Source organism: Canis lupus, chromosome 14, assembly GCF_048164855.1.
Source record: "Canis lupus baileyi chromosome 14, mCanLup2.hap1, whole genome shotgun sequence".
NCBI classification, from domain to species: domain Eukaryota; kingdom Metazoa; phylum Chordata; class Mammalia; order Carnivora; family Canidae; genus Canis; species Canis lupus.
Window position 1 is genome coordinate 36,695,002 of NC_132851.1, and position 27,726 is coordinate 36,722,727.

Below are 27,726 nucleotides of genomic sequence, written 5' to 3' on the forward strand. Positions count from 1 at the left end.
GCAAAGGGAGAAGCACATGCAAACCCAGCTCCACTGAGCGAGTGTACACCGTTTCCTCTGTTAAGAATTAGGAACCGTATTACTTCCTCTAAGGAATACAACATCTGCTGAGCACCTGTTGTGTACCAGGTACTGTTCCAGGCTCTGGGAATATGGAAGGGAACAAGAAAAATGGAACACCACTTTCATGGAAATCGCACTCTTGTCATGACAGAGGGCTGGGAAAGAGGAGGTAAGTTTACAAAATAAAACATTTAGTCATTTTTACAAAATGAGGAAAAACACATTCAAAAGGTTGTTGAGTAGCAGGTAAAGACACACCCCACAATCAATAACATTCCTATTTATCAACTAAAAAGTTACAAAATAATTTTTAAGAAAGTGTATTTATAGTAGCAATGCATCTAGGAATAAATCTTTTTAAAACTGTGAAATGCTTATGGAGAATAGTTTAAAAGTTTTATAGAATAGTATTAAAAGTGATGAATAAACCCAGAAGTGTATTATGCTCAAGGATGGGAAGACAATATTTTTAATTAAGTCACCTCTTTTGAAATGTCTATAAATTCAATGAAATCAAATACAAAATCCCAACAAAGTTTCAGTTTTAATCAAAGTTGACTCACTGATTTTAAAATTTGTATGTAAGACCAAAGGGCCAAGAATATACAGAACAATGGTCAGGAAGATGTTTGGAAGGGACTTGGCCAACTAGATATCAAGAACTGTTATAAAACTGTATAATGAAGGCACTGCTGGGGCCATGATATGCAAATACATCAGTGGAAAAAAATAGCCCCAAAACAGATCTACGAATATAAGGCAACTAGATAAATGACTGAAGTAGGAGTATTGATTAATGAGAAGATTCAATAAGTAGTGCTGGTACGCATGAATATGCAGACACAAAGATAAATTATATCCCTACCTCACGCCATGAACAAAAATAAATTTCAAGTAGATTTAATTGGGACGCCTGGGTGGCTCAGTGATTGAGCATCTGCCTTCGGCTCAGGGTGTGACCCCGGGGTCCAGGAATCAAGTCCCACATCAGGCTCCCTGCAAGGAGCCTGCTTCTCCCTCTGCCTATGTCTCTGCCTCTCTCTCTGTGTCTCTCATGAATAAAATGTTTAAAAAAACAAAGAGATTTAATAACTAAATGTTAAAAAATAAATTTCAAATAGATCATATAACTAAACGTGTAAATCCTATAGAAACAAAATAGGTAAACCTAAATCCAAACATTTCAAGAATTATATTAAGTATAATAAAAGGCCTAAACATTATAATTAATAGAAATTGTCAGAATAGACTAAGAAAACAAGATTGAACTGGATGTTATCTAGAAAAAATCCACTTTAAATATAATGATAGGCTAAAAATACAGGAATGGAAAAAATATGCCAAACAAACTTTAATTAAAAGAAAAAACAAACCCTGGAGTATTATATTAGTATCAGACACTTCAGGATATACTTCAGAGTAGGAAAACTATGCAGAGATAAAGAGAAAAGTTATATAATGATAAAAGCACTAATTCACTACAAATATATAATAATTCTTAACATAAATACACCTAGATACAGAAGTTTCAAAAATACATGAAGAAAAAACTGAAAGAAGAAATACCAAAGTCAGGGTTGAAGACTTCATTTCTCTCTTAGCAATCTGACACAGCAAGTAGACATAAACTCAGCGAGGCTATAGAAGAAACAACCCTATCAACCACCTGGATCTGACTGACACTTAGAGACTACTCCACCCAACAACAGAACACACATACTTCTCAAGCATTCAGCAACATTCACCAGAAGATAGACCCTATTCTAGACCATGAAAAAAAATTTCTAATGAAAACTATGTTCATAAAATCACTATACACAGGTATTTACAGCAGCTCTATTCATAATCGCAAAAAGGTAGGAACAATCCAAAATATCCTTCAACTGATGAGAGAATTCACAAACTACAGTACACCTATATAGTGGAAATCGCAACAATAACAAAAAAAAAAAAATCCAAGTACTGATATGTTCAACAATATCGGATGATCTCAAAATTAATACGGTCATTGAAAAAAGTTTACATATTGCATGATTCCATTTATATAACATTCTGGGAAAGTCAAGACAGCGATGGAGAACAGATCAGTGGTCACTGTTGAGGGGTGGGGCAGGCTAAAATTATAAGGGGTAGCACGATGAATGAATGTTTGGGGGTGTTTTTATCCTGACTGTAGTGAACACATGAATCTATGAGTTAGAATTCATAAAACTGTACATCAGAAAGTCAATTTTATTGTGTGTCAATTTAAATTTTTTTAGATTGATGGAATTTAAAAATTAACATCATAATGAATCTAATGAGCTCTAGTGCATAACATTTGTTGTGAACATCAGTTTGTATCTTGGTGGCTGTAACATCTTAGGCAAGTCATTTAATTTCTCTGAGCCTTAGTTTTTCCCCAAGGGGAGCAAGAGTGCCTATATCATATAATTATTAGGAGGCTCTAATGGAAAAATAGGTGAAAGTGCCTTACTAAATTATAAGGAGGAAAAAAACTGAAGCAGAATATTACATAGACACAAGAGGTGGTGCTTATTATTAGCTTGGTAGCTGTCAGTGGAGCAGCAAAGGGAAAGCACACAACCCTGCCAACAAAGCAATCCCAGCTAATTATTCAATATTGACTCAGCTAAAAGTGAGCATGAGAAATTCCCACGCCAAGGTCTGAGTCTGCCTAAAAACCATGGTGCCTCAACCAGAAAGTAAGCAGTGCTCTTTCTCTCCTCAACCCCCCAGAATCTGGTATCTCTGGGGCCACCCAGGATCCAAACATTAGTGTTCAGTCATTCCAAGGAGTACAGTCAAGTGAGCAAACACAAAACCGAAACATGCAGGGATGGTCACATACACCACTGGCCAAAACCATGTGGTCTTTTATCAAAATCCTGTAAGCCTTATTTTCTCAATATGTCTTCTTTCCAGAAAAAAATCAGTACCCAAGATGGCAGGAAGATGGCAGGAAGGATCTCTGTTTCTAACATATCAGTTAATAAGTTCTTAAATACTGTTTTAAAAACTTCCCTATAAGATATTTGGGATGGCCATAATTGCAAGGACACACAATAACAAATATCAGCAAGACTGTGAAGAAACCAGAACCCTCAAATACTGAGGTGGGAATGCAAAATGGTGCAGCCACTTTGCAAAACAGTCTGGCAGCTCCTTAAATAATTAAATATAGAGTTGCCATATGATCCAATAATTCCACTCCTAGGTATATCCAAGAGAAATAAAATCCTATCCACACAGGAGCTTATACAGAAATATTCAAAAGACTATTATTCATAATGGCTCCAAAATGGAATCAACCCAAATGTCCATCAACTAATGAATGGATAGACAAAACGAAATATATCCACACAATGGAATATTATTCAGCCCTAAAAATAAATGGCATGATACTTCACTGTGGGTGAACCTTGGAAACATTACACTAAGTGAAAGAAGACAGTCACACACTGCATAATCCCACTTACATAAAATATGTAGAACAGACAAATCTGCAGACAGAGAATAGATTTTCAGTTGCCTGGATGAAGGATGGGAGCCACTGGTAACGGCTATGGGGCTTCTTTTGGGAGGATGGAAAGTTCTAAATTTAGACTGTGGTGATGACTGAACAACTCTGAGTCTACTAAAACACTAAATTACAGTTTAAGTGGGTGGACTGTATGGTATGTAAATGACGTTTCAATAAAGATGCTTAAATAGAAAGCACACATTTGAGAGGCTGAGCGTCCAGGACGCAGTGTTTTCAGGAGCCCCTGGCGCTCAGAGAAAACACGCTCACAGCTTGCTCGCAGCACTGTTTCATCTTCCAACAGACCAGCACCGCACCACAGCAGCGGAGAAGACCCCACCACCCATTCTCCACTGTATCGCCCAACCTGTACTCGTAACAGACCATGGGTAAGAGACAGGAGCCAGGAAGATGAGTGTGAGATTGAGTCTCAGGTGACTGTCACCAGGTATGTGAGCTGGGCACATAAGGACACCTGTGCCTCACAAAGATAACACATAATGATGAGCACGTCCAATGTGGCTTTTCATTTTCTGGGAATGACGACGAGCCGAATTCAAACAGGATCGCTTATAGAAAAGTACTTGCAAATAGCTACCTGAAATTGCTTCATGCGTCACCACTTGAAATTCACTCTGTTATGATTAAACAAACAAACCAGTAAAACTTTAAAAATGCAAAACACAAGAATTCTAAACATAAGGTTGCAAATAAAACTCTGGCCAACTGTTGCTTTTATAGAATCTACCTTTATACATATGTTCTAATCCTTAAATCAAACATGACATAGGTACTTTTTTTTTTTTAAAGACTTCACTTATTTGAGGGAGAGTGAGAGCATAAGCAGAGGAAGGGGCAGCAGACTCCCTGCTGAGCAGGGAGCCCTATGTGGGGTTCAATCCCAGACCCCAAGATCATGACCTGAGCTGAAGGCAGATGCTTAACCAGCTGAGCCACCCAGGCACCCCATGACATAGGCACTTATAATTGAAGTCTAAAAATCAGACTTTTAAAATATATTACTGTATATTATTTGTTAATAGAAACATTTTAACTTTCTTAATTAAGTATACTGTTATAAAATGAACACCAGTATGTAACATTTCATGATACAACCATCTATGATAAAATACAAATCACTTAAAACTATTGATTTTAATAGTTTAATACTTCTTATAGTAGGACATAAAAGTCCCCTCAAGTGAACAGAAACAGAAAAATGAGAGGTAGTCACTGGGAGGTGGTACCTGGAACCAGAGAGTGCTAAATAGAGTCAGTTCCAATCTAGATGGAACTTCCAACTGCTCCAGCCCATGACAGGCTGGGTCTCACCTCCTGGCCTTCATAGGTCTGTGTTAACAGGTGGAAAGACAATGAAAGGTGTGCTCATCATTTCAGAGGATGTAAGCCAACAGGTGCTAGGGTGGGAGGGTAGATAAAGCTCCCTCCAGCACGTCATGCTAACTCACTGAACTGCCATGGCACCTGGGGGCAGAGGGGCTGTGTGTGGCCGGCAACACTAGCCAGATAGGTTCTCCAAGAAGCAAGGCAGCCCTCCTTGTATGCCCTGGGCACTCCTCACAGCCCTGCCTCAATGACCACCAAGAGAGGGGCACTGATGCAGCGGCGGGTTTTCCTGTCTCATGGCCCACCTAGATGAGTTCACTAGCTGAACCACCCGTTGGCCTCTCACACAAGGCATGAAGGTGAGTCCCCCACTCCGCGCTGGACCATCCTCCTGGAGAACCTGAGATGTGAAGCCCCCACTGAGAGCCACATCTAAACAATACAAGTACCAAAGAGGGAGCAGGACAGCTTGTGTCAGAGACACATGGGGCTCTCCCAAACACAGACACCAGAGCAAAGCACAGGGCACAGCTCTCCAGGAGCTCTGTATCGGGGGACCAGTCCTCTCATGGCCTACTACGTCTCCTTGATGTTAAATACCTTGCTATTGTCTCTATGTTAGACAAAAAAATTTGAAAAGTTCATTAAATATTACAAAGGGAGGTCTTAATTTGGCACTTCAGGTAATTTTCTCAATATTTATTTCCTACATTTCCCAACTGCAGACCTATTTTATATCCTACTGGGGAAGGTGGGATGTGGGCTACATAGGATCACTCTGTACGTTTTTGCAACTTCCTATAAATCTATAACTGTTACAAAATAAATTGAAAAAAGTGATTCAGGTCTGAATCAAACCAACAGAATTCTAAACGTCATTTCGTTTCCTGTCCTTTCAGGAGAGGAGGAAAGAGTCTTTTGCTTCCTATGTGTAGCTGGTAATAAGTACTCCTGTGTAAAAGATGAAGCTGCTTTCTGGTGCTTGCTGGGCAGGCGGGGCCAAGCCAGGCTAATACACAGCCCCATCAGCAGCCGCCACGGTCCACCCCAGCACCCCGCCCTGCCCATGACTCCCCATCACGGGACCTCATGAACTGTCCTGCCTCCACTTCCCCTAAGAACTCCTGTCAGACCTCCTATAACCACCCCATGCAAATTCAGCCGTTTTCTTCAAAGTTCCCACCACACACTGTTCACATCCCCACTGTAGCACCTCTTTAACAATTCCATTGAGTACCGACTGCTTATTTTACTGGCTTGGTGCTACCGATACAGAGTGAGTCCAGAAGCGCCTGCCTGCAGGGAGCAGACGGGAAGGTGGGGAACAGGCAGACAGACCTCCCAGGTGTGCTAGCTGAGTGACAGCCTAAGAAGTCCGTAGGGCCCGCTGCAGCAAAGCTGTTTGTTCTGTGTTCAAATCACCAATTCACCCCCTTCTCCCTCAAATCTGGCACACAATTAGAACACGTACATGTGCACACGCAAGCAAGAAAAAGGATGACCACCCTTTTGCAATTATCTACCTTGCATCAGGCACTATATGTTAGTACTTCACATACATTTTGCAAACCCTACCACAACTCTGCAAGATCAATGTTATCTGTGCTTCAAGATAAAGAAATAAAAGCCATTTGCTCAAGACCGCAATGCAAATAAGCAGTAGAATCAAAATCTGAAATCAGATACAGGTACATTTCCTTCTGAATCCTCGCGCTTGTTAAAATTCTAAATTCTTGTTAAACTTAAAACCAACTTAATAAATAAACCTAGCAACTTGAAAAAGATCGACCATGATAAAACCCAACATTAAGATTGCCTTTATTATGAGTCTGTGAGCACATGTTCCCCACGGGGTTGGGCTATCTTACCCCATGGGGGGAAATGGAATATATCTAAGTGGCCAGGGATAAGTGCTGTGATGTGTCAAGTGGTATGATTTCTATTAATAATGTAATAATGATTACACCCTATGCCCTGCTCAGAGGAGAGTATTTTTCACACAACTCAGAGTAGCAATGCATGAGATTGGATCATTTATTTTAACAGGCTAGAAAAAGATTGCTCCCCAGGAGAGAGGAGGGTTGGGCACAGAGACAGGGGTGGCATAGCCCAATCCATTTCAATCTGGTCCCTAACAACATACCAACCAGCTTTGTATTAAAAAAAAAATCAATCTCAAAATAACTGATCCCCTAAATAAAAGTCAGCTGAGACCCGTGTATACCCAAGGGAGAAGAGGGGAGAAGAGCCATGAGAATCACCCCACCCCGCCATCTATACTGTGCTTTGCTGTCAAGAACGCACCTGCCTCCTCCATGGCATAACCTGCTTCTAGTAACAGCCCAGTGAGGTGAGCAGGACCACGCTGAGCACCCCAGTCAGCGGCAGGAAGGTGGACCTGGGGGAGCCAGGTCCTCCAAAGATGTGGCAGGGGTAAGGGGCAGAATAAGGAACCGAGCACTCCCCGTTCAGAGGACAGCTGGCAGAAAGCCTGGGTTTGGGTGCCAAGAACGTTCTAATGCACACCATATCTCCTCCACTCGCGGACCTGCAGCTCAGGTTACAGCGACATCCTCAGACAGCAATGCCCACTTCAAAGGGTTCTCTGGAGTTTAAAGGGACACCGAGCCCAACAGACCCAGGACACCCCCGAGAATACAGTAGGCCCTGAATAAATAGGATTTCCCTTCCCCCTTTTTCTCCGTTTTAAAACACTCTCATTTAGGGGATCCCTGGGTGGAGCAGTGGTTTGGCGCCTGCCTTTGGCCCAGGGCACGATCCTGGAGACCTGGGATCGAATCCCACATCAGGCTCCCGGTGCATGGAGCCTGCTTCTCCCTCTGCCTGTGTCTCTGCCCCTCTCTCTCTCTCTCTGTGACTATCATAAATAAATAAAATAAAATAAAATATTAAAAAAAAAAAACACTCTCATTTAAAAACTACCAGTGAGAAAAACTTCATAAATTATCAATATTCATGAGAGGAACAGATACACAAACCATCCCAAGGAGCAAAACGATGGAATATCCATTTGTATTTTGGTTTCAGAGTAGAGGAGGTTCCATTTATGCCAGCAACAGTTATCTTTTGATGTCTATGTGGCTTCTTTGTGCACCAAAATCAGCTTGAATCTCTACACAGGCCCCACATACAGCAGGTCATCCAGCTGGCTGTGCTGCAGAGGCCTTGAAGCCATGATACATGGATGCCAGTCTGTCACCAGCAAGCTGTGAGGACCCAGGCAAATCACATAACGTCTCTGGACCTCGTTTATAATGCAAATGTGTGGAAATAGGACATCTCTGGGGATGCCTGACTCTAAAATGACATGATGCTAACAGAAAAATCTTCATCTGTGAGCAAGATGGAAAATAATGAATTCACAATACACTGTGTCACGTCAACTTCAATAAAGTGCAAAAATTGAATGCCCAAATTAAATGCATGATAATTCTGCTATATTCTAGGCCATGCGATTTATATGGGTCTCTAAGGAAAATAGAGCCTAAATAATTTTTTTTAAAGTCATGCCTTTAACACAAGAGACATCTGAATAAATGTAGTCTTGGTATTTTACACTATGGATCTTGATCTTCTTCTTGTTTCGATGAGGTTATGTCTCGATAAACCCATAAGTTGAAAATATCCTAAGTTGAAACGTGTTGAATGCACTAGCCTACCAAATGTCACACTAGGTCTGGCCTACCTTAAATGCATTCAGAACACTTACATTAGTCTACAGTTGGGCAAAAACATCTGGCAATGCCTATTTTATGGTATCTCATGTAATTTATTGAACTCTGTGCTAAAAAGTGACAAACAGAAGGGCCGTGTGTGTGCAGAACGGCTGCCAGTCTGCCAGCTGTCGACACTCGTGGAGTTCACTGGCTGACTGAGGGCCACAGCTCCCTGCCTCTGCCCAGAATGACAAGCAAGTATCCACACATCACTGGCCCTGGAAAGCATCCAAATTCCAAGTTTCAAGAATGGTTTCTACTGAATTCGGATCACTTGCACACCATTTTAAGGTTAAGAAATCTTAAGTCAAGTCATCGTTAAGTCAAGGACTTCCTATACTCATTCAAACATTTCTTTAGTTTCATGTGGCCATGGGCCACAGGTGCCGAGCCTTGAGGTCCATGATTAAAAACCTGGCTCAGGACTGCACAGAGCACAAAATCTGGCCAAGGAAACAGAAGCCCCATGTTGGCAACACTCCCCTACTCCTCCCAGGGAATGGGTGGGTAATAGGTGGTAAAACCCTAATTCTTCAAGAATTAGGACACTGGTTCATTTCTTATGCCACCTTCCCAGGCTTCTCCAGTATTTATGTGTGTATACACATACACACACACACACACACTTTTTAAAGATTTTATTTATTCATGAGAGACACACAGGAAGAGGCAGAAACACAGGCAGAGGGAGAAGCAGGCTTGCTGCAGGGAGCCCACTGTGGTACTCAATCCTGGGACTCCGAGATCATGCCCTGAGCCTAAGGCAGACACTCAACTGCTGAGCTACTCAGGCGTTCCTATATATGTATCTTTTACACATGAGCAACAAAATTTTAAAGTCAAGGTATAATTTAGATACAATGAAATAATGAGCTTTATGTTTGCCTACAATCCTGTAACCCTCACCTGCATCAGGATACACAACATTTCATCAGCTCAAAAAGACACTCTTCCTTCTAGGGTGACAACCTGCTGAAGTTTGCTCAGCACTGCCAGTTCTCCGAGGGCAAGAGTATCTCAGAGCTAAGACCTGGGAAGTCCCAGGCAAAGTGGGACAGTCAGCAACCTGATCCCCACAAGTCAATTCCTGCCCTGGGCCACCTCAACCTATGGCCAACCACGGTTCAGACTTCTTTTTCCAGACAATGAGTTTTCCTGTTCTAGAAACTGGTATAAATGGAGTCATACAGAGATTAGCATCATGATTTTGAGATTATTCCATGTTGTTGCACATCCCAGTAGCTTATTTTATTTGAAGACTATTCCTCTGCATGGATATGTCACAGATCGTTTATCCATTCCACTGCCGACAGGCATTTGGTGTTGTCTCCAGTTTGGGGTTATTACAAAGAAAGCAGTTATGAAAATTCTTGTAGGAATCCTTTTGTGAATATAAATGTCTATTTCTCTTGAGCAAGTACCTGCTAGGTCTTTGGGTAGGTAGGTGCCACACTCCATGAGGAATTGCCTGACCAATGTGTGAAGTGGTGGTGCCATGTTATACTCCCAGAAGTAATTTACGGAGCCTCCAGCTGTTTCACGTTCTTACCAGCGTTTGGAATGGTCAGTCTGTCATTAGAGAGTAGACAGTGGCATCTAACTGTGGTTATAATTTGTACTTCCTGATGATGAGTGATGTTGAGTACCTTCAGGTAAGTATGAGCCATCTGTATATCTTCCTTTGTGAATATCTGCTCAAATCTTCTGCCCATTTTTTGATGGTCTCAGTGTCTATTTTTAAATACTTCACGATGTATGTCAGATACAAGACTTCTGTGGCACAAATATGTAGCACACATTTTCTCCCAGCATGCAGCTTGCCTTTTGAGGAGGTGAAGTTTTTAATTTTAACAAAATCCATTTTATCAACTTTGTTTTATGGTTACTAGTTTCTGATCCCATCTGAGAAATCTTTGCACCAAAGTTACAAAGATACTTTGTTACTTTTTCTTTGAAAAGGGTTATAGTTTTTTTCATTTAGGTCTAGAAACCATCTCAAATGAATTTTTGTATGTGATGTGATCTACAGGTGAAAGCTATTTTTCCCCCCACATATGTATCCAGTTCTTCCAGCACCATTTCTTGAAAAACCTTTTCATTCCACATCAAGTTCTTTTCATGCCTTCTTAAAAATCAGTTGGTCAGGGGCACCTGTGTGACACAGTTGGTTAAGTGTCTGAATCTTGCTTTTGGCTCAGGTCTGATCTCAGGGTCATGAGATCGAGGCCCACGACAAGCTCTAAGCTTAGTGTGGAGTCCACTTAAGCTTCTCCCTCTCCCTCTGCCCCTCCCCGCTGTGCTCTGTCTCTCTCTCAAATAAATAAATCTTTAAAAAAAATCAATTGGTCATATATGAGAAAGCCTATTTCTGGACTATTATGATCCATCAATCCCTTTGTCTACCTTTATAACGATAATACTTTCTTAATTACTGTAACATTATATTAAGTCTTAAAATCGTACCCTACACCCTCCAACTTATTTTTTTGTCAAGACACATGTCTGGTCCATTGGCAAAAGCCAGTTTCATCTTGAAGTAATTTCTTTAAAAAACTTGTCAGCTGCACTAAAACAAACAAACAAACAAACAAAACAAAATCCCTGGGATTTTCATTGGAATTACACTGAATTTATAATCCAATTTGGGAAAACTGGTATCTTAGTAATAATTGATTCTTCCAATCAACAAACATGGTATACCTCCCTAATTATTTAAGTGCTAATTTCCCTGACCTGTGCTTTATCATTTACAAGGTAGAGACCATATTTAAAAAGATTTACCCTTAAATGTTATATTTTTTATTACATTTTCAAAATTTCATTTCAAATTAATTGCTAGTATATAAAACTACAACTGATTCCTGAATATGGTATCATCCCACAATCTTACTAACTTGACTTATTAGTGCTTATAATATCTTTGCGTGGTAATCTCTTAGAATATTTATGTGATCACATGTATCATGCAAACACGTGAAAAATAACTGTATTTCACTTCCAATTTGTATTGCCTTAATTATTTTGTCATCTCACTGCTCTGATTAGGTAGGACTGGTAGAAAAGTAATGAATACATTGGCAAAAGCAAACATACTCACCCCAACTGATCCTGATCATAGAGGAAAAGTGCTCAGTCTTTCACAATTAAGTACAATGTTAACTATATAATTTGAGGGGTTTTTAGATGGCCTAGACCAGGTTGCCAGAAGTTCTACAAACCTTGTTTATGGACACTTTCTATCATAAGTGTTGAATTTTGTTATATGGTTTTGTTGTTGTTGTTCAACTGACGTCTCATTTTTCTCCTTTATTCTATCAGTATATAACTTAATGGGCTGATTTTTCAATGGTAAAGCCACCTTTTGTTGCTGGATGAAACCCAAACTGTTCATCTTGTGTTCTTTGATATTGCTGGAGGTGATTCATTAATATTTGGTTCTGAATTTTTATAATTATGCATATGAGGACACTGTCACAATACTTACTCTCTCATAATGTCTCTGTGGATTTGGCATCACGGTGAAGACAGTGTCATAAAATGAGAATGTGAAGTATTCCCTCCATTGTCTACTTCTAGAAGAAGTTTTGTAGAAGTAGTAGTATTTCTTTCTTAAATGCTTGATGTAGGGATGTCTGGGTGGCTCAGTGGTTGACCATGTGCCTTCAGCTCAGGGCATGATCCTGGGGTGCAGGATCAATTCCCACATCAGGTTCCCTGTGGGGAGGCTGCTTCTCCCTCTGCCTGTATCTCTGCCTCTCTCTCTCATGAATAAATAAATAAAATGTTTTTTTAATAAAAGCTTGATGTATTTCATAGTGAAACCATCTGAGCCTTATGTTAGCTTTAGTTAAGAATTTAAACTCTAACTGGTATGTGGCTATCTCAGGGACTATTTCTTCTCATGTCAATTGTAGTAATTTTTGTCTTTCAAAACATTTTTGATTTGTAAAATTTATTGGAATATGATTTATCATAAAATACTTATTATTCTTTTATTAGTATGTGTAGAATCTGCAATGATTCATTCACAGTATTAGGAATTGGTGCTTTCTCTTTTGATTGTTCTGGCTATGGTTTATTAATTTTATTAATCTTTCCAAATAATCAACTTTTGGTTGCATTGACTTTTTTTTTCATTTTCTATTTCATTGATAACTACTCTTTACTATTTTTTAGAACCAAACTTTTTTTTATGGAAACAAAAGAAAAAATATAGTTTAATGGTCAGAGCAAATTATAAACCCAGAGTCAAGTCTTGAGTGCTTAATATCTAAAATGTACAAAGATGTGTGGTTGAAACATTTGCTCTCTATAACAATCCTCATTTTAACTTTTTTCTTTCCTTTTTTTAAAAAATTCAATTAGCCAACATATAGTACATCATTAGTCTCAGATGGAGTTGCATGTAACATCCAATGCTCACCACATCAGACGTCCGTCCTCCTTAATGCCCATCATCCAATTACCCCATCCCTCCACCCACCACCCCTCCAGCAACCCTCAGTTTGTATTCCAGAGTTAAGAGTCTCTCCTGGTTTTGTCTCTCTTATTTCTTCCCAGTTTTCCCTCCCTTTTCTTATGATCCTCTGCACTGTTTCTTACATTCCACATGATTGAAACCACATGGTAATTGTCATGCTCTGACTGACTTATTTCACTCAGCATAACACCCTCCAGTTCCATCCATTTTGATGTAAATGGTAAGTATTCAGCCTTTCTGATGGCTGAGTAATGTTCTTTGCATATATAGACCACATCTTTTTTATCCATTCATCTGTTGATGGACATCTCAGCTCCTTCCAAGTTTGGCTATTGTGGACACTGCTACTATGATTGCAAGTGCCCCTTTGGATCATTACATTTGTATCTTTGGGATAAACACCTAGTAGTGCAATTGTTGGATTGTAGGGTCGCTCTATTTTTAACTTTTTGAAGAACCTCCATACTGTTTTCCAGACTGGCTGTACCAGTTTGCATTTCCACCAACAATGAAAAAGGGTTCCCCTTGTCCACATCCTCGCCACTATTTGTTGTTTCCTGTCTTACTAATTTTAGCCATTCTGACTGGTGTGAGGTGGTATCTCAGGGCAGTTTTGATTTATATTTCCCTGATGTCAAGTGATATTGAGCATTTTTTCATGTGTCTGTTGGCCATTTGTACATCTTCTTTGGAGGAATGTCCATTCATGTTTTCTGCCCATTTCTTGATGGGATTCTTTGGGGTTTTTTGGGGTGTTGAGCTTGATAAGTTCTTTAAAGATCTTGGATATTAGCCCTTTATCTGATCTGTCATTTGCAAATATCTTCTCCCATTCCACAGGTTGTCTTTTAGTTTTGTTGATTGCTTCCTTTGCTTTGCAGAAGCTTTTTATCTTGATGAAGTCCCAATAGTTCATTTTGCTTTTGTTTCCCTTGCCTTTGGAGACATATCTAATAAGAAGTTGCTGCAGCTTCTGCTGTTCTCCTCTAGGATTTTGATGGATTCCTGTCTCACATTTAGGTCTTTCATCCATTTTGAGTTTATCAGTGTGTATGATGTAAGAGAATGGTCCTGTTTCATTCTTCTGCATGTGGCTGTCCAATTTTCCCAGCACCATTTATTGAAGAGGCTGTCTTTTTCCATTGTATATTCTTTTCTGCTTTTTCGAAGATTAGTTGACCATAGAGTTGAGGGTCCATTTCTGGGTTTTCTATTCTGTTCCACTGATCTATGCATCTGTTTTTGTGCCTGGATCATACTGTCTTGATGATCAGAGCTTTATAATATAGCTTGAAGTCAGGGATTGTGATGCCACCAGCTTTGGTTTCCTTTTTCAACATCCATCTGGCTGTTCGAGGTCTTTTCCAGTTCCATACAAATTTTAGGATTATTTGTTCCAGCTCTGTGAAAAATGTTGATGGTGTTTTGATCAGGATTGCAGTGAATGTGTAGATTGTCCTGGGTAACATAGACATCAAAATATGTATTCTTCCAATGCATGAACATGGAATATTTTTCCATCCCTTTGTGTCTTCCTCAATTTCAATTTTTCTAACATAAATATTTAGTGTCCTATAAATATCAGGTAGCTGGAATTATTTACTACAACTGATCATGTTTCCTATATTTGTATTAATTTTCTGTCTAGCTTGTTCTATCATATACTAAGATACAAGTGTCAAAATATTCAACTATAATTGTGTCATCTTCCATTTATTCCTGACATTAAGTATATTTGCATTTAGGATTGTTATGTACTCTGGAGGACTTGAACATTCTATCAATAAAAATTATCCTATCTCTTTTTCTCCTCAAAGTCTACTTGTTTGATATTAATACATTCACATCAATTTTCTGTTTGCATGGCATATCTTCCCCCATCTTTGTGCTTTTCATCTGTAAATGATTGTGAGTTTCTGATAGAAAACATGTAGTTGACTCTAGTTTTTTTTTAAATACAGTCTGACAACTTCCACTTTTAAATATAGTCTTTTATCCATTTACATTTAATGTAATTCTTGGTATACTGGATTTAAGTCTATCATGTTGCTCTTTTTTTTTTAATTTTTATTTATTTATGATAGTCACAGAAAGAGAGAGAGAGAGAGAGAGAGGCAGAGACACAGGCAGAGGGAGAAGCAGGCTCCATCCGGGAGCCTGACGTGGGATTCGATCCTGGGTCTCCAGGATCACACCCTGGGCCAAAGGCAGGCGCCAAACTGCTGCGCCACCCAGGGATCCCTATCATGTTGCTCTTTGTTTCCTATTTGACTGTATGTTTCTAGTTCTTTCCACCCTTCTTGCCACCTCTTCCTCCCATTTTGTATTTTTTAGTAACCCATTTTCTCTCTTCTGGTTTATTATCCATACTTTAAGTGGTTGCTAAAGGGTTTACAATATGCACCTTTAACTTATGAAATGGCTGAAGTTGGAATGTGGTAACACATAAATGTAAGACCTATCATTCCTCCTCCTCTGTTTCCCTCTAGTTTCTCTGCACTATTTCCTGTTGTATATTTTACTTCAGTGTATGATGTGCACGACAAAATTAAATGCTTTTTCCCTTAAATAGTCAATAGTCTTTTAAAGAAATTAAGGAGCAAGGGGAACAATCTTTTATATTTATTCACTTGCTATTTCTATTTCTGGGATTCGACATTCCTTAATATAGACCCATGTTTCCATTTGGTATTATTTCTGCCTGATGAGCTTTTACCAGGCTGATGAAACATAAGAACTATGCTCTATCCATCTCTTACCCCACTGAATGCTTTATATAGCACGTGAAATGTTGGAGGTATTGATTTTAGCAATAAATGAAACATTGAAGGTGCTGGCTTAAAGGTTTACAGTCTGGAAAGTACTTTATTAAAAGTACAGAGACCCATAGAAGTATCAACCCATTCTCTCTAGTCATGCTCAGGAAAATTTTACAGAAAAGGTGATAGAGATCATCAATAGCCAACAAACATTTTTCAAAAGGTTAAGTAAAGGAATGACAGTCTGAGAAGTTTTAGAAAAAGATGTATGTACATGCATATTGCAGGAAACTGTCTTGACATACCCAGTGAAAATCTCCATGTGATGTGTGGAGAACTGGGAGCTAAAGAGAAAGGTCTGGGCCAAATTTGTAAGTATACTGAATATCATAGTAGGGACTTCCAACTTTACTTCCTGAGTACTGGGTAAGTCTTTAAGCCAGACAGTAACGTGGGGACATTTGTATTTACAGGATGATGTAGGAGCAAAACTGGAAGCAGGGGAACCACTCAGGCAACTATTCCTAGAGTCCCAAGGAAAGTAACCAAGATGGTGCACTGGAGTGCAGAGGGAATAGGAAGACACTACAGAGGTTCAATCCACAGATCTGGGGAGGCTTAGACCTAGCAGGCATGGAAAGGGAGGATCAGAAGAAATCCACTCTAAATCCCAAGAGCAGTTAAAAGAACACACAGGCCAACAGAAAAGAGAGTAGGGTCAACGGGCGGGGAATGTGGGAGCAAAACAGCACTTGTGCCAACCACCAACTCTCCCAAGTGTGTGTTTGCTCCATTCCACATGGTGGCATTTTTCTCATCTTAGACTGTCATTTAGAGCAGCAGGTGCCATGACATGCAAGCTAGATATCAAGAGGGGGTGAAAAATCCAACTCGGTGACAACCTGTGCTACTTCCAAGAACTATTTATATGAGCAGTGGCAGCAGGCGATGAAGGGATGAGAAGGGAACACGGCAGGTACATCATGGAGCAGCCCTAATGCACAGGAAGGGCCTGAAACACTCAACAGCGAACAGCGTCTGGCAGCAGTCCTGGCCACAGTTCCCCCAGGGCCAAGCGCTTTGATGCTTTATACAACAAATTCAAAACAGAGGCAAGCCTTGGCAAGAAAGACTATTACTCCACAGACTGAAAAAGTGACAGATGATGAAATGTGATGCTAAAAAGCCCAAGCTAAGCCATTAATTCTTGTGAAGCCATTCTCCAGTGGCTGGGAAGAAGAATAGTCTTTTCTATAAACTAAAACTACACTCATTATTTGGGGCTGTATCACTTTAAAGGGAGTTTTATATCAACGTTAACATGGGCAACAACACTCGTCTATTTTACCCTGTGGAGGATAGAACCCACTGGTGGGGGGAGGGTGATGCTAAATGTGACGCTCTTTCCCCAGCTCGAGGCCACAGAGGTGCTTGCCACCAGTGCCACCTTAACTCTAAGAATACCACCACTATCCCACTGGATCCTGCACCAGTACGTAAGGCACCACCAGACATGAAAATATGCAAGTACTCAATGGTAATCAGCACCTGCTTTCCACAGGCTGCTGGCCACCAGGGCAGGAATCTGAGCAGCACAGTGACTCCAGTTGGTAGAAACACCATCCACCACTTTCAGACCCCACCACTCCCAGTTCACGCTAAGTCAAAGTTTGAGATGGGAAATGTCATTCTCCCACTTTAGAGAAGAATACCTCTAGGACCTCTGGTCGCTTTTGGGTTTGAAGTAGACACACTGTCTCATTTCTTTCCCCCCTGAAGGAAGATCATGCCTGGAGAGATAAATAGGAGAGAAAACTTCTGTGCAAGAAGGTCTCCCTGGGCAGAAACAGGTCAGTGCTCCCGATGGCTGGGGGCTCTGTGAACAGAGGTGCCCAGATGCTGGACAGCGTGGCTCTGCACACAGTTTTACTGGGATGCCAGCAATGACATAGAAAAAGAGGTAGGACTCCTCCAGGAGTGCCCAAGACATGCGGCTATCTGCTGAGCCCCCTACTAACAGGAGAGCTGAACCAGACTAAGGCCAGGACCAGGCTCAGAGCAATGAGTGGGAAACGTGTCCTGTACAATGATGCCCACAAACAAGCATGTTGCAATGTAAGCATCATTATTATGCCATCTTGTAAGGTATAAAGCCCATCCACTCACAACTAACTGAAAAAAAAAAAAAAAAAAAAAAAAAAAGCATTTCTGTACAATGACTGCTTTTCTGTTACACAACCTAAATCCCAGCGACGCTAAGCAACTTGGCACAATGGTTTGGATTTGACTAGAGGTGGGACCAAGATGAAGTCAGAATTCCCAGTGCAGTGCTGCCACACCCTAGAGAAAGGCCATCACAGGGCAGAGACTCATTTACCTGGTTGCCGGCAGAGTACTGACTCGAGTGAAGAATACAGATGGCTCAGCTTCCACATGCAGCCCCAGGGAGAGGTTTCTGTAATATCCTTCAACGTGGCCTGGACCTCCGGAGTATTTGAAGTTCAGGATAGCTTCCAGGGTCTAAAATGATGTAAAAATGATAGGTTAACAATCCCTAAGTTGATCAGCATTCTTCCAGAAGGCAGACTTCACTTAGGTAAGGCTGAAGATAACCCCACCTGGGCAACTCCAATACCTGGCACCTGCACCATCTTTCCTGTGACGTCCTCTGTCTGCATTAACAATTTCCAGCCCAGATACACAAATGGGAAAAGATTCCAAAATTATCCTGTGGTTCACAGAGCATTTTAGAGACAAAAACACATTTCAATCAGCATCACTTAAACATACAGATGAGGAAGGTGGGGAGAGGTGGCACTTCTATCAGGAAGGTAGAGTATGGCTCCCAGGCCAACAGTCAGTATAGCAGATGGGCTATAAACTCATGACACTTCCTTGAACCCAGGAAAACCATAGAGCCAGAAGGCCAAGGAGGTACAAGGCCCTTCCAGAAGGTAAGGGTAGGGACATCTTCTCAGCACGTGTAGAGCCAGCCATCATACAAATCAGTAGGAAGGAATCAGCTCAACCTTAATCAACTGCTAAAGGCTGAGTAGGGGCTCTAATAATAGTGGAGACCTCCCCTGGAAACCCAGACCAGAAGGTAGTTCCCACCCCCTCCAGGCTCTTCACCATGGACCTCCCAGGGTAAACACACAAAGGACTGGCCACGGTGCAGCAGAACAGAGGGAGTCTTCCTTAGTAGCACAGGCCCGGAGGAAGAGCTTTCCTCAGTAGCCAATGAAGGAAAGGTAAGAAACCAAAACCCCAGGCCCAACCTCACACTCCCCTCTCATCCTCATCCACACCTTTCTTTCTCCTCTGAAGCAAAACCCTAAGCTGCTGGAGGAGGGGCAAACAATGTCAAGGGCACAAAGGCAGGGATAAATATCCATTTTAGTGAGGAGAAAGGCAAAAGCTAGTCCTGAGCCAGAATCCTGCACCGGCGATGTTAGAGATGTCCCACCAGTGAGCAGAGCTGGAAACCCACTTATCCACAAGGCACACCAGATACTAGGCAGAGATGGGCTGCTATGTGGGGGAGGAGCAGGGATGCCCAGGGAGCCCAACACATGAGACCCAGGTGCACAGTACAGGACCAGGACAGCAGAGAAGCCCCATCTGCTCCTGGCACCAGCACCAGTGGGGAAGGAACAAAGGTGTGGAAAGACCCCACTCATGGTGGTGGCATGCATAGAGGGCTGAGGATGGTGGATGAGAGTTCTGGGAAAAGCTCCTGGCACTCAGCAGCCCCTATTTCCTCCCCCCACACAAGACAACACCAGAGGAATTTTGCAGCCTGTGGTGCACCCAAGTAACTATAGCAACAAGAAATCTCAAACCCAGCTCAGTTCCTCACTAGAGTGACTCAACCTTCCACAGTAAAGTTCTAACACAGGCATCAGCAAACTACAGCCCCGAGAACAGTTTCTACAGTCTTAAAAGGTTGTAAAACAACAACAGAAAACAAAGAACATATGACACCGACCATTTATGGCCAGCAAAACTGGAATATTTACTATGTGGTTCCTTACGAAGAAAAGCTTGCTGATAAACTGTAGGAAGAAAACGGGAGTAGATCTTAATGATCTGCATTAGGGTATGTGTCACAGATACGACACCTTTAAAAGCACCAGCAACAAGAGACAAAAGGCCGGTGTTAGGAAAATCCAAGGAAGGCAGACTTCAGGAAGAAGGGCCCGAGCTCGCACTGCTGCAGCCCAGCTATGGGTAAACAGGTCTGAGCAAGTGCTCGTGTCTGGCCTTCAGCTGATTATGGATGACACTCGTGGAAGTCAGAGCACCCTGAGCGCAGACAAACAGGTGTGGCTCAGGCAATCGCCACCCAGGGCTTCACAGCCACGTGCACCTGGTGGGGCCCAGGTATCCTGCCGCCTGCTCAGAGCAAAATGAAGCCACGCTTCCAAAAGGACCGGAGGAGCTACCTGCCTTCCTCTCTATGTTCAAGAGTCCTGTCGGTAACCCTTCCTGGCAAGACACAGTGTTTAGCCTTCGATCCGCGTCTTTCATTGCCCTATGTCTTTCTTCCAGTGCAGAGGCAGCCACAGCTACAGTCTTTTTTAAAATGAAGAACACAACCTATATATGTGCATGTTGTCATAGGAAGGGCATCTGAAGGAGGACGAGGACTGTCCTGTGTGAAGGCCAGAGTGGAGAGACTCCACCGTGCAGTGGGCAGAGAACAGGTCTGGGGGTCAGTGAAGCTAAGTGTGACCCCCTGGTTCCAGGAGACCCTGGGCACGTGTTCCCTCCATTCTCAGCCTGCTTCTCCACTGTGACATGGGGACAATAGTGAATACCTAGCTTGGTAGACTTCAGCGCAGATTCATTGAGAAAATGTAGCCAAAGAACAGGTAGACATTCATTAAACAAATCCCTTTCTCCCTCTGTAACCTCACCATCTGATACCCTGAGGCAACATGGCTTAAAATGGGAAGAAATGGGAAATGCATTTCAGTGCTATTTTTTTACCCTCCCCCCATTTTTTATCATAAGATATATATAATAAAATTTATCATCTCAACCATTTTTAAGTTACGGTTCCATGGCATGATGTACATCTGCACAGTTGTGCAACTATCACCACCGTCTGTCCATATCCAGAACTTTTTCATTTTCGTGAACTGAAACTATGTCCCCATTAAACACTTAATCCCCCCCAACCTCCCCCAACTCTTGATACCACCATGCTTGTTCTGTCTCTATGAATTTGAGGACTCTTGGAACCTCATGTAAAAAGACCCCTAGCTTTTGTCCTTTCATAACTAGTTTATTTCACTCAGCTGCATGTCTTCAAGGGTCATACATGTTGTAACTTCCATTTTAAAGCTGGATAATACTCCACTGCACGCAGAGGCCACATTTTGTTCATCCCAGGTATCTGTTGATGGACACCTGGGTTTCTCCTACCTTTCAGATATTGTGAATAATGCTGCCATGAACATGGGTGTACAGATATCAGGCCTGAGATGATGCTTTCAATCCTTTGGGTATTCATTTATTTACATGTATTTAATTGTTTGAGGAATCACCATCCCATTTTCCACAGTTCCTGGATAATTTTACATTCCCATCAACAATGCATACGGGATCTAATTTCTCCACATCCTTGTCAACATCTGTTATTTTCTGTTTTGTAGGCTGGTTTGTTTTTTATAATAGTCCTCCTAATGGGTGTAAAATGCCATCTCTTTTTGATTTTGAGTTGCATTTTCCTAATGACTAATGATACTGAGCATCTTTCAAAGTGCTTACTGGCCACTTATTGTCAGCCTTGAAGAGATGTCTCTTTGAGCCTTTCATGCCAATTTATTTTATTTTAATTTATTTTATTTACTCATTAGAGACACAGAGAGAGAGACAGAGGCAGAGACACAGGCAGAGGGAGAAGCAGGCTCCATACAGGGAGCCTGACGTGGGACTCAATCCCAGGTCCCCAGGATCACAGCCTGGGCTGAAGGCAGCACTAAACCGATGAGCCACCCAGGGCTGCCCTTTTCATGCCATTTTAAAAGCTCACTTCCCACCCTTCTTCAGGGTATCATCCACACCTATAGGTTTACAACTTCCCTCCAACTTTTGTATTACCAGGGATGCTCTCACTGATTCTCTCCACCTACATAAATGTTATCTTCCCTCATGACCCAGATAAAGGCATGCCTTATCCAAGAGGACTTCTACACTTCTCACTTTAAAAGGGCTCAGGACAACACCCTTTTTGACCTCAGCCACAGTAACTTCTTGCAAGATACATCCACGAAGGCAAAAAAACAAAAGCAAAAATGAACTATTGGGACTTCATCAAGATAAGAAGCTTTTGCACAGCAAAGGATACAGTCAACAAAACTCAAAGACAACCTACAGAATGGGAGAAGATATTTGCAAATGACGTATCAGATAAAGGGCTAGTTTCCAAGATCTATAAAGAACTTATTAAACTCAACACCAAAGAAACAAACAATCCAATCATGAAATGGGCAAAAGACATGAACAGAAATCTCACAGAGGAAGACATAGACATGGCCAACATGCACATGAGAAAATGCTCTGCATCACTGGCCATCAGGGAAATACAAATCAAAACCACAATGAGATCCCACCTCACACCAGTGAGAATGGGGAAAATTAACAAGGCAGGAAACCACAAATGTTGGAGAGGATGTGGAGAAAGGGGAACCCTCTTGCACTGTTGGTGGGAATGTGAACTGGTGCAGCCAATCTGGAAAACTGTGTGGAGGTTCCTCAAAGAGTTAAAAATAGACATGCCCTACGACCCAGCAATTGCACTGCTGGGGATTTACTCCAAAGATGCAGATGCAATGAAATGCCAGGACACCTGCACCCCAATGTTTATAGCAGCAATGTCCACAACAGCCAAACTGTGGGAGGAGCCTCGGTGTCCATCGAAAGATGAATGGATAGAGAAGCTGTGGTCTCTGTATACAATGGAATATTCCTCAGCCATTAGAAACGACAAATACCCCCCATTTGCTTCAACGTGGATGGAACTGGAGGGGTATTATGCTGAGTGAAATAAGTCAATCGGAGAAGGACAAACATTATATGTTCTCATTCATTTGGGGAATATAAATAATAGTGAAAGGGAATATAAGGGAAGGGAGAAGAGGTGTGTGGGAAATATCAGAAAGAGAGACAGAACATAAAGACTCCTAACTCTGGGAAACGAACTAGGGGTGGTGGAAGGGGAGGAGGGCGGGGGGTGGGGGTGAATGGGTGACGGGCACTGAGCGGGGTACTTGACGGGATGAGCACTGGGTGTTATTCTGTATGTTGGCAAGTTGAACACCAATAAAAAATAAATTTATTATAAAAAAATAAAATAAAAGGGCTCAGGGAAATACAGAATATTTTTTAACACCCAAAGACGATATTTTACACTCACCAAAATCCCAAATGCTTTTCCCATAGCATAAGGCACTGCCCTGTCATCTCAAAAGGATTGCTGATTTCTTGTGAATATTTCTTATACTTTTTAAAAAATCCCTCATCAGCAGCAAATGACAAGATCCCCCACATACAAGCCTTTCTTTAACTTTATTTATTTGAGAGGACAAGCAAATGAAAGAGCAAGTCAGGGGGAGGGGCAGAAGGAGAGGGAGAGGGAGGAACAGACTCCCCACTGAGCAGGGAGTCCACCATGGGGTTCGATCCCAGGACCCTGAGATCATGATCTGAGACGAAGCAGACACTTAACTGAATGAGCCACCCAGGTACCCCCCAATAAGCCTTTCTGTAACAACCTTCTGAATACAACTGACTTTTATTTGTTTGGTCTATTTTTTTCAAGCACTTCTGGGTACTTTCTGGATGCCAGGCTTCATGCTTAAAACAAGATAAATAAAGTATAGTCCCTGATCTCAGAAAGCTCAGTAAACACTGAGTGAATGAGTATCTGAATTAAGTAACTGGTAAACAAAGCCAACCCAACAACCAACACACACATGGCAGTTTTCTCAAACTGCAGGCATGTGGTCAGGGAAAGGAATATTCTGAATAATGGCCTTGAAATGCCCAAATCTGTGAAGTTGCACAAATGACACACGAGGTGTTTTTTTTTTTTTTAATTTTTAAAGATTAATTTATTTGAGAGACAGAGAGTGAGCAAGAGAGAGCAGGAGCAGGGTGAGGGGCAGAGGGAGAAACAGGCTCCCCGATGAGCAGGGAGCCAACACGGGGCTCAATCCCAGGACCCGGGGATCATGACCTGAGCTGAAGGCAGATGCTGAACAAACTGAGCCACCCAGATGCCCCCAGACTTTGTATATTAAGGTAAATTTAAAAATCACCTCCAGGGAATGATGTAATAGAAATCACCTAGGAATGCAGCAAAAAATTCACAGGGTTACATAACAATCAAGTACTATATGACAAAGAAGAAATAGTCTGTGTTACTATTTTCTTGGAATTGGCTAGATCTTTGGCTCTGTAAAGAATCATGGAAAATATGATTATGGGGAAATAATTTATAAAAATCAAAGCAAATTAAAGATTTTTGTGAGAACTGGACTACTACTCAGACATTGAAAAAAAAGAAATCTTGCCATTTGCAATGACATGAGTGGACCTAGAGGGAATTATGCTAAGCGAAATAAGTCAATCAGAGAAAGACAATTATGATCTCATTCATATGTGGAATTTAAGAGGACAAAACAGAAGATCATAGGGGAAGGGAACAAAAAATAAAACAAGATGAAATCAGAGAGGGCGACAAACCATAAAAGACTCTTAATCATAGGAAATACACTGAGGGTCCCTGGAGTAGACAGGGTGGAGGATGGGGTAACTGGGTGATGGGCATTAAGGAGGGCATGTGATATGATGAGCCCTGGGCATTATATAAGACTGATGAATCCCTGACCCTCTACCTCTGAAACTCATAGTATACTATATGTTAATTAATTGAATTTAAATTTTAAATATAAATGGTAGGTTTCAAAAAAATTGTGAAATTATTCAGTATTATTGCCTTTCTTCTTTCATTAAAAAAAAAGAAAAACTTTTGTTGGCCCTATAAGATTAGAAAATTTTAATAAAAACAGAAAGTGAGTTGGTAAGGTAAAAGACACAGGATGCCTTAACTTTTTTCAATTACAATATACTGAGAAGCAATGTGCTACTTCTACCATGAGACTTTCCCTTCTCAGAGTATGCTGAGGTCCTTACTTGGAAAAGACATAACAGAAATCAGTAATGGGCAAGAAACTAAAGAAAAGAAAAAAAAAAAAAAAACTTCCAGGCATACTACTTATTATTTGAGCTAAAATAAAAGGTCTTTCAGAGGCTATAAAAGGTCTTTCAATATGTTTTATTGAGCCCCTACTAGGTACAAAATACTATGATAAAATAATCTATACACACTGATTCTAACATTCTTAAGAATCCTACAAGGAAAGTCCTGTTTTCTTAAACAAAGCTAAGAGCTATTATGGCTGACCCAGGCCATATACCCAGGAAGCAGCGCAACCAAGATTTCAATGCAGAACCACAAGGCTGCACAGCCCACTCTCTTGCCATTTTTGCAAACCATTCAGAAGAGCATTCATTCATTCATATACTCACTCAAACCCTAAACAAATGTCTATTATATGCATAGGATGATGGCACAAGACATGATGCCACCTACACAGACTCAAGTCTAGTTAAAGACATAAGCCCAGAGACATCTTTAGATAAACTGTTGTATGTTACAGAGAGGTGTCCTAGGATATATGGAGATACAGAAGACTACTAGACCTGGAAGGCCAAGAGTTGTATAAGCAACAACATCTCAGCAGGAAAAGCAGAATTAAGCAATTATTAAATTGAAAATAGAGAAAAATGAAGTCTAGTTCTTGAAAATATCAATAAATGTGACAATCCTCTGTCAGGCTGGTGAAGAAGAAAGAGGAGGAGGAGGAGGAGGAAGAAGAGGAAACAACTAATTACCAGTATCAAAAATGGGGGAGGGGAAGAGGAGGAAGAGGAAGAGGAGAAAGAAGGAGGAGGAGGAGAACAACAGTATCAAAAATGAAAATGAATGTCAGGAGAGATCCTACACACATTAAAAGGATAATAAAATAGTGCAAACAATTTAGTGCCAATAGATTCAACTTAAATAAACACATTACCAAACGGAACCAGGAAAAAAAAAAAAAAGAAAAGCTAAGAGCCTCCTGTCAACTAAGGACACTGGATTCACAACTGAAAACAGCCTTCCTAAAAGAAGCTAAACCCCAAGTGGTTTCCCCACTGAATTCTATCAAAACCTTAGGTTAGAGATAATACAGTTTTATTCAAACACCTTCAGAAAATAGAAGAAATGTCCCCATTCTTTTTATGAGGGCAGTCTTACCCAAATACTAAAGTAATACAGGGTTTACATGGAAAGAAAACCACAGACCTATATCCCTCATAGATTTAGATGTAAAAATCCTAAATCCAGTAATAGATAGGAAGAAAAATACATCATAACCAAGTAAGTTTATCTCAATACTATAAGACTGGTATGACATCAGAAAATCAGTTAATGTCATTCACCATATTACCAGACAAAAAAGAAAAGCCATATGATCATCTCGATAGCATCAGAAAACACAGTTGACAAAATTCAAAACCAACTTAAGGGTTTTTTTTTTTTTTAATCTCCACAAAGCAGGCATAGAAAAGAATACCCTCAATCTATAAAGTACCCATGAAAACATTTTGCAGGGTTTTTTAAAGATTTTATTCATTTAATCATGAGAGACTCACAGAGAGAGGCAGAGAGAAAAGCAGGCTCGTCACAGTGAATCTAATGCGGGACTCAATCCCAGGACCCTGGGATCATGACCTGAGACAAAGGCAGAAGCTCAACCACTGAGCTACCCAGACACCCAACGTTGTGAAGTTTAATACCACATCTCATGGTAAACTAAGTGTTCAGATTTTAATCTGGATTAAGGCAAGGACATAGCTATCACTACTACCATCAACAATGTACCTGAAATCCTAGCAAGTTCAATAAGGTAAGAAAAAGAAATTCAAGAAATATATGCCAGAAAGGAAGTAAAACTGTCTGCTCACAGATAACACAATTATGTACAAAAAAAATTCTAAGGAAATCTATTAGAACTCTCAGAAATTGCTGGTAGTAATATGAAATATTACAATCACTTTAGGAAACAACTAGTCTTTAAGAAAATTTAAATAATTAACATATTATTCAGCAATAAAATTCCTACCAAGAAAAATAAAAACACATATGCACACAAAGGCATGTATGTAGATGTCCGTGGAAATTTTATTCATAATAATCCCAAAATGGAAATAACCTCAATGTCCAAGAAGAGGTGGGTGACTAGATTCATCACAGTACATCCATAAAATGGAATGCTACTCAGCAACAAAATGGAGCAAACTACTGATACACATAACGTGGAATAATCTCAAAAACATTATTCAGAGTGAAAGAGGTAGTGCACTATACAGTATGCTTGCATGTATAGGAGATGCTGGAAAAAGTTAGTCTTGAGTGAGAAAGAGCAGATCAGTAGTCGCCTGGGGTTGGGGGCAAGAAAGGATTGACTGTAACAGGGGGTAAGGGAAACTCTGGGGGCGGGTAATGAGTATATTTTATATCGTGGTGGTGGTGGTGGTGGTGGTGATGGTGGTTACATGATATTCATGTGTCCAAACTCTTCAAACTGTAGTTAGTGTGGCTGCATTTTACAGAAAGCAATTTACACTCAAAGTTGATTTCTGACCATTTATAGACACACAATCACTTGCAAACATTAAAACAAAAGACTCCAAGTAACA

At 40.8% G+C, this 27,726-nt stretch overlaps 1 protein-coding gene across 1 annotated transcript in view; it reads right to left on the bottom strand.

The window, feature by feature from the left end:
• Positions 1-27,726, bottom strand: part of TRAPPC9 (trafficking protein particle complex subunit 9) — a 544,505-nt gene that overhangs the window by 181,376 nt on the left and 335,403 nt on the right. The window contains exon 18 of the mRNA XM_072774632.1: positions 18,287-18,429. Within this exon, the coding sequence (XP_072630733.1) occupies positions 18,287-18,429 (143 nt within the window). The remainder of the gene's footprint in view (positions 1-18,286; positions 18,430-27,726) is intronic.